This window comes from Chenopodium quinoa, unplaced genomic scaffold, assembly GCF_001683475.1.
Source record: "Chenopodium quinoa cultivar QQ74 unplaced genomic scaffold, ASM168347v1, whole genome shotgun sequence".
Classification (NCBI taxonomy): domain Eukaryota; kingdom Viridiplantae; phylum Streptophyta; class Magnoliopsida; order Caryophyllales; family Amaranthaceae; genus Chenopodium; species Chenopodium quinoa.
The window spans coordinates 140767-149666 of record NW_018742410.1 but is presented as its reverse complement, the minus strand read 5'-3'; the positions used below and the strand labels follow the sequence as shown (position 1 = coordinate 149666).

Sequence of the window (8900 nt, the reverse complement as noted above, 5' to 3'; positions counted from 1 at the left end):
TATTCTTCCAACTATCCACAACTATGCAAACAACCCCCCAATCTGAACATTTGGAATAAGGAAATTTGATTCCAACTTTCAATTATTTAATGGACACTGTCAATCTGGTCCCTAGTGTCTCTTACAAGATAATTAATAACATGACCAAGACTTAATAACTTTCTGTGGTACTCTAATGAGTCCAACCTTGTTTTAGAGGGCACAAGAAATCTAAATATACTTGTGGGACCTTATTTTGAAGAAACAATGAATAAGACAAGTCCACCCATATGACCATCACCTTATGGTTAAGTTAATATGTAATTTATGCATTCATAAGCATATTTCTAGAAATGACCAAAAATCTAGGACTTTGAGACTCTTGTTCTTCTAATAAACACCCATCTCATCAATCCTCCTTAAACTTTCATTCCTTCCTCAAAAAACATAACCAAACATGCCAACTTCTCCAAAAACACTCCAATATCATCAATTCCTACTATTTTCTACCACTATATTTCTCTTACAACATTTAGTCACACCATCAACTAGTTCTCTAACTTGTGATGATCAAGATAACGTTATATTTTCCTTTCCTACCTTCAACACTTCAAATTGTAAAACCGGGGGTGACCTCAAGTGCATGGGAGCCTTCAACCTCGGCGAAGGGTTCTTGAATTTAACCACGGTGTCGATGAATAGCTCGTCGACATCGGATTTTAACTCAATTGGTAGAGTGTTGTACAAAGCTCCTGTACAAGTATGGCCAGCTTCGTTTTGTACAAGCTTCTCCTTCAAAATATTCTCTCGATTTGATCAGTTGTTTTCTGGTGATGGTATGACTTTTGTTATGGCTCAAGATGATAACCCTTCTCCTACTCAAAGCTTTGGCACTTATCTTGGTCTCCAAGATTCATTACTTTCTGGTTAGTAATTCATTAATCTATTTCATTTTTTATTTTGTTAGATAATTTTGTGATTTTTTTTTGGGCATATTGTTTTTTGGTATTAATTTTTAATATTAATTAAAATTCGAAAATGGTAGATATAATTTTTTTAATAGGGTAAGCACTAGTCCTCATTGGAGGAAAATTTGATCACATGAAAATATACTCCGTAATTGAGTTCATATCAAAACTCAATTAAATATAAGCGAAATCAACCATAAGACTTATAAATTAATCATTCTCAATGTCGAAAACTTAAGTGATTTTCTTCTTCTTATGTTCAGTTAGAATATAATTATGTTGAATTTTAATTGTTTTGAAGTTGAATTTTGATTAGAATGAAGTTTATTCAATTCTTTGGATCTTGATTTATCAATTTTCTTAGTTTTGTTCAAACGCTGAGTAGTTCATTTTGGTGGTATTCTTATACAGTTATACCCAATAAAAAGTTACTTGTATTAGAGTATGATGTATGTTTTAGTAGGCAATTTAAAAACTATAACCTTAAATTTCATTCGACTAATTATTTTAGTTTAGCAACTTGTAATATAATACGAGTATATTAACATTATCATGTAACATATGGTAAATTATTTACTAAATTAATTTTCAAAGGTGGTTACAGGTTAAAGTTAAGACAAAATAAAAGAGCTTCTCTATTATAGGTAGCATTATTATTAATAGGAACTTGACAATGATTTGTGTACTTGTTGACTTTTCAAAAGCTATATGTGTGAAGCATGTGTGTACTTGAAAGGTTGGAAATTTTGGTGCTTTGAGAAAAAAACTAAAATAAGCTGCATTTTCAGGAAATAGTATAGAATTAGTTGGTTAACAAAAATACAAAGAGCACTTTTAAATTAGATTCAGATTTTTAAATGAGGATTTCACTTTACTCATGGATTGGTGGAATCAATTCCAAAATTGTTTTATCTCTTTTGGCACTAAGTATTAAGATAACAATCAATATAAAGAATCACAATACAACTATGTAGACAGGATATGAAAATAACATATGGTCACGAGTTAATAATTTGCGCACTCAGTTTTTTCTCCGTACGTAACAACTTGACATTGGTAGACAGAGATTTTTAGTGAAAATATATACTACCTCTGATAATTTTTAGTTGTAACAATGGAGAATTATTTATGAGATATAAAAAATTCATTTGTTGCAACTAAAAATTAACGAAGGTAGTATAATCTGTAGGGATAATGTAAACAACTTCATTTTCCCCCCAAAAAAAATTCTTTTATTGTCCATTAAGAAAATACTCCGTATCACCTTAAGTAGTAGAGTAATGAAGATAATCAAGGTCTAGATTAAGTTTCTTTACAAAGTACGACAAAGATTAAAAAAAAAAAAAAAAAGGGTTCCCTTATAAAAAAAGAAAAGATAATAATAAAAAAGCAAAAGCCCTAGATTAGTTTTTAGAACAGATAAAAAGTGGCATAATTTAAGGTGTAGGTCCATGTTTAAATACAAGTTGCAGAAATAAAACGTGGTAGGTCATTGTTTGATTATCTTTTACCTAATTGAAAATTCTAATGTAGTATTATGACTTTGACTATCATAATTTTTTAAAATGACCGGTTGTGATTATTTCTTTTTTAATTAAAAATTATTTTTTAATCAATTTATATATTTTTTCTATTTCCAGAATTTCAAAAATATTAAAAATAATTTCTAGAAGATTAAAATATATTTAAAATATTTAATTTATTATTTTTAATTAAAATTACTAATTAAAAATAAATCAAAAAACAAATAATCTCAGTCATCCATTTTTTTAAAAATGTGGTAGTAAAAAATCATAAGACTAGCCTCATAAATTGTACGTTAGTCCAACTTTAAGCTTAGTTTAATGGGTTGATTAACTGTTCCAGTGTTGTTTGGTAGCTAGGTGTCTTCTTTCTACCGTATAAATAATTAATAAGGGTGCTAGCTAATGAAATTAACAAGACAACTCGCGAGATATTTAAGGTTACCTCGGCCAAAAATTAATCTGGACTTGAATAAACTTGACTCAAAACTAAACCTGACTTAAGATTCTGTATTAACTAGTCATGTCGACCTCGTAGTTAACTAACATTATTTCTTGTATGCATATGTTTATTTAAAAATTTTCTCACTTTAGAAATTTATGTTGCTTGATTAATTCTCCTAAATTGATTATATTGATTGATTTATCAGGTCACTCAAAATTCCAACAACTAGCAATTGAATTTGACACATTCAAGAACGAGTGGGATCCAGATGGAAATCACATTGGAATTAACACAATAAGTGTAATGAATTCTTTGGTTACACAAACCTTAAATTCATCCAAAATCTATCTCAAAAGTGGCAAACAAATTAGAGTGAAGATTGAATACGATGGTTGGACAAAAATGCTAGAAATATTTGTGGGTTATGAAGGAAGTCCATTAAAAAGGGTCATAAATTACAAAATAAAAGTCTCAAAGAAAATCCCAAGTCAAGTATACTTAGGTTTTACAGCTTCAACTGGTACACTAACTGAGACTCACCAAATACATGATTGGATTTTCACTTCTAAAATGTTGCCTTACTACACTGTCAAGGATAACAAGAAGAAGGCCATCGTGTTGGCGAGTGTGATACCGGTTGTAGGGGCGTTGTTCATCTTTGCATTGATTGCGATCCCTGTGTTTCGACGAAGAATGATCAAGAAGAGGGAGAGGATTCGGAGAATGGAAGAGCTTGAGAGGCAGTCAGCTGCCGCGGCTCCTAGGAAGTTTACGTACAAACAACTTGCTAAGGCTACTAAGAATTTTAGTAAGGATAATTTGTTAGGGACTGGTGGTTTTGGAAGTGTTTATAAAGGCCAGATTTTGGATCCTCCTCAGACTATTGCTGTTAAGAAGATTTCATCTACTTCTCAACAAGGTTTGTGTTATTAATTTCCTTGAATTTCTTCATGTTTTTTTCTTATAATATTTTTTTTTTACTACTCAGTTTCTAGATGAAATAATTACATATTCATAATTGATTGCATGAATTGTTGATATATATTTTGTGGTGCATATGTATTAGAGATCGAGAGTAATAATAAGCTAAATAACATTGGTGTAAATTTTGGTGCTATGGTAGTAGGATATGTATGGGTTTTTTTTGACAAAAAGGTCACGAGTTCAAATTTAGGCTCCGTCCTCTGCCTCTCTGAGGCTTGTCTTGCAAAGTTAACTGACTAAGGTCGTTACATTTTCTTGCTTGATCAGGTGAGAGGGAATATATAGCAGAGATATGTACAATTGGGCGATTAAGGCATAGGAATATATTGCAACTTCAAGGGTGGAGTCATGAAAACGACAGTCTTCTTCTTGTATATGACTTCATGCCTAATAAGAGCCTAAATGAATTCCTCTCAGGCCGAAAATTCTTGGATTGGAAGACGAGGGAAAAAGTAATAACTGGCTTAGCATCAGCATTGTTGTACCTTCATGAAGAATGTGGTGATCCAGTGGTTCATAGAGATGTGAAGCCTAGTAATGTCATGCTAGATGCAGAGTTCAACCCGCGTCTTGGTGATTTTGGGCTCGCTAGATTGCTAAAGAACACAGCAGGGGTCACCACAATGGTGGCAGGAACCCTAGGGTACATGGCTCCTGAGGTGAGCTACACCGGGAAGGCAACAACAGAGTCGGATGTGTATAGCTTTGGCGTCGTGGCATTAGAGATGGTGTGTGGGAAGAGGTTTAGTAACCTCCTAGGCGAAAGTTGCTTGGTGGATCAAGCATGGGATATGCACGCGAAGGGTGCATTGGTAGAGTGTGTGGATCCTAGGCTAATTAAGGAGTTTAACAAGGATGAAGCTGTGAGGGTTTTAAGTGTAGCACTAGCATGCTTGCATTTGGAATCGAACTTGAGACCGACAATGCGAAAAGTGGTGATGGTTTTGCTAAATCCAGATGAACCTCTAATAGAACTACCTAGTACTCGTCCTAAAGGAGTGTATGTGTCTCTTTATGGATTTTCAAATCCACCTACTATGACTAATTCTAGTCCTACTACTCCTTTGTTCTCATGGCCTGATTACCCTTCTTCTAGTACTAATAACTTGCCAGATGAATCCTTGGCACGTTAACTAATATTATTACTAGGTTAATTTATACTTTATATATCAAAGTAGTTTAATCTTTAAGAAGTTATTGTTACACATAATGTTATATTTAATTTGCTCCCGATATTGTATATACGAAGTATTTTTTTTTTAATGTCTAAGGTTGGGCTTCACAAGATCAGATTGGTTTCAAACAATTTATACTTCTATTGAACAATTATTTGCATTTTTTTATTGATAATTTTTTTTTAAAAAAAAATTGTTAGTACTAGTTCTTAATTAGAGGCATTATATTGATGATGGTCAAATGTATGTTTTGAAAACCGTGCAAAAAAAAACATACAACATATAATGGGATAGATGGAGGAGATAATACAGTTAAAGGTTACATAAACTTAACAAATTAAAATTTATAGATTACTCAACTCTTTCCCCTTTTTACTTAGACTACTATTGAAGGATCAATAGGGTGATGAAATAATAACAAGTATACTCTAGAGGGGGGGGGGGGTTGAATAGAATATGGGAATTTTACGCAGAACTGTAAATCTCAAGGTCTTGAAATCAGTTTCAAGGTGGAATAAACTGATTTGCTTATCAGAGTCAAGGCTTTGAGATTTACTTCAAGGCTTAAAAAACAAACTTTATAACTTAGGTAGAATATGGATTACGAATTAAAAACAGAAATAAAAACAGTAAAGTAAAGCAAATAAACTGAGACAAGAGACAGAGATATTTTTACAAAGTTCGGCAAATATGCCTACGTCTCCGCCTAGGGTTGTTCAACCCATAGGATTTTAAATCTCTTTATTTCTTCCTTTAGAGTCCCAAAGCACCTAGAAGATCTCCCATCTTCTTTCCGCAGCCACCCAGCTACACCTTAGCAACTCAATTCCCATAAATAAAAAGCTACCTTACTTTTACTATACTTTGAGTATTATAATACTACTCATAGTATATCACTCTTTTAATAACAAAATTTAAGCACTCTTGATATACTTTTTCTTTTCTCTCAAACTAATCACTCAATAAAGTAGTACAATACTAGAGAGAAATTTTTTTTAACAACTCTTGAATAACGTGAAGCTTGATAATACTCCGTTGATCCCTGACACCAACTAGTGAAGAGTTGCACGCTATTTATAGAATGAGGAGGCTAGAATTTCTGATTTTTGAATTTGAAAAGTTGTTGCACCTTCAACGTTTACTTGAATAGGTTTTGCGCTATTCTTGGGCTTCAAATTCAACAATCAACTTTCAACAGAAATAATCAGTCTATCTTCAAGGGATTTCTGCAAAACAAACATTTAAATTTCAAGGAAATCGGTTAGCATTAGATAAGAACAAAATCAAGTTTAAATTAATCTTTATCCCTTGACACGAATATTCTGATAAAATTGAATATTATTAAGATAATTTATTATCCCAAAGTTTAGAAAACTGCAGAAAAAAAAAAAAGATAAATATCTATGCAAAACAAAGTAGTTAGATAAGAGTAAAGATTTTATCATAAAGTAAGACGAATTTGTTAGAGATAAATAACCAGAATATTATCACAATATAAATACAAGACTAAATAATCATCTAGTCTAAAAATTCGTCCAGCCCAACCAACAACTTGTCACACGTATTGAGCTTTTCATAAACGACCAATATGCATAGTCCACTTTGCATAGTCTATAAGCACAGTAAGCACATAATATAACATATTGCAACATGGGTTTAACTTCCATCATTTATAAATATCCAAAAGCATTAAGGCCCATCAAGGTGGAGTCTTCAACTATGAATGTAGGCATGCAAGAATTGACTCATTGAGTTGCCGTATACAAATGTAAGAGATAATACTAAGAGCCGTTTGGTTGGTGAAGGTGAAAGGGAATGACTTTAAGAAAGGGAAACAAAAGGAATGGAAATCTAAACCCTTATTTTTGTATTGTTGTTTGTTTTGCATCTAGGAAAGGGAATTAGCCCAACAAATACTACTACCTCTCCCCCTACATCCACCACCACTTCAATACCACACTTCACCCTACCACCACTGCTTTTTCACTGTCCTCTTCACCACGTCGTCGCCCCTCCCATCAGACCGCCGCCCGCTTGCTGCCACTGCCCCTCCCCATCCACCTTTACAACCACCACTATCTATTCTTCTACAACCACCACCATTTCTACCCTACAACCATTACTTTAGTCACGTTTGTTGCCCTCCGATCCCTCCAATCGTCACTTGCTACCTTCTATCGCCGCCATCGCCGCCGCCGCCAACCCTCTTCTCTTTTTTTTTGAGTAAAATTTTCTTAGATCTGGTGGTTGTTTTTAGGGTGTTAAAGGCTTTTTATGGGTGTTTGGGGTTGTTTATGTGGTGGTTAATTAGGGGTTTCGATGGGGTGGTTAGCTTTTTCGGTGGTGGGGAGTGTGGTGCGGTGGTGGCTGGGTGGTTTTGGGTAGTTTCGATGGTGGCTGGATGGTTTTGGGTAGTTTCTGTGGTGGCGTCAGTGTGTCGACGATTTGTTGGTGGCTAGGCGATGGTTCTAGTGGTGGTTGGGCGGTGGTGTCGGTGGGCAGTTGGTGTTTCAAGGGTGGTCAAGGTAGTTAAAAGGTTGGTCAAGGTAGTTGAGTGAAGAGGAGTTTGGGGGTTAGGGTGATTCCCTTGGGGGGGTGGGGAATGAAAATAGAGGAAAATGGGGTAATGGGAGGGGTAAAGGGAATGATTGAATTTGCCTATCAAACATTAATAAAGGGAATCATGACAGTTGATTCCCTTTTCCTTTGTTGAATACTCCCAACTAAACGGCCCCTAACGGTTACAGAAAGGAGTGTAGATTTGTTCTTCCATTGTTTTCTACTCCATTATTTGCATTATAACATTTGGACACACTTTATTAAGGAATTGATTAGAGTATAGATAAACGAGCAACTTTATCAAAATTAATTTAAACACTAAGATTTCCTTAAAAATAAAAAATAAAAAAATAAAAAAATAAATTCAACACCAAAATTGGAGAAGGTTCAGGTACTATGTGTATAAAAAAAATTTGATTAATTCTTTTGTTTACATTACTTAATTAGTTAATCTCGATCTCTTAGCTTGCTCAAAGCGTGTGTCATGAAAGTGTGTTGCAAATGAAAAGAAAACAAAAGATTAATTATTGTCCGTTTACATTCTTCCACCTTTACTAGTGGCTCTACCTTTTATTTTATTTATTTATTTTTTGACGGGAGAACATAGCAGAAATTTATTAGCTCACACTAAGAGCATCAAAAGAACATCAGACCTGAAACTCGCAGGGAGCTCCTCAATCCAAACTCTCATACAATCAAACTCTCATCTACTCAAATTTTTTTTTTTTTTTTTATTTAATATGATTATTACTCCGTAATAATATTTTAATGTTTCTTAAAAAAGAAAAAAAAAAAATCAATGTAACTTTAAAGTGTTTTAATATGGTTTTCCAATGCTAAAAACTATCGCCTCGTTTTTCTCAATAATCTAACCTTGAAGACTGGCGTGAAGAAATTCGTGGTCACTACACATGTACACAAGGTTGATATCCAAAAACAATGCATCAAGGAAACTTTTCACTAGTGGCCTCCTTTCGATCTCTCATTACCATTTACCAAGATTTTCCACCTTACTTAAAGGTGTTAGGTTGCTACATTATATACATACAAATACAAAATTTTGTATGTAAAGAGAGATTGGACTATTGTTTAGCTAGTTTGTATATATATTGAATGACGATGTATATTGCATTATTGTTCAATCTTTATCAGTGCTAAATCGCACAATATAAAACAAGTTAACAATAATATTTAGATCATTATAGAGTATATAAATCAATCTTGGACTTTAACTATTAGTTTAATTAAGTTTTTGATTAAGGTGATC

At 33.4% G+C, this 8900-nt stretch overlaps 1 protein-coding gene across 1 annotated transcript; it reads left to right on the top strand.

Annotated features, from left to right (window-relative positions):
- Window positions 1-224: 224 nt before the first annotated feature.
- On the top strand, window positions 225-5202 carry LOC110704943 (L-type lectin-domain containing receptor kinase IX.1-like). Its single transcript, XM_021882756.1, has 3 exons — window positions 225-905; window positions 3121-3834; window positions 4167-5202. Exons 1-3 carry the CDS (start codon window positions 437-439, stop codon window positions 5030-5032), a joined length of 2049 nt encoding a protein of 682 aa, XP_021738448.1. The 5' UTR covers window positions 225-436; the 3' UTR covers window positions 5033-5202.
- Window positions 5203-8900: the final 3698 nt, after the last annotated feature.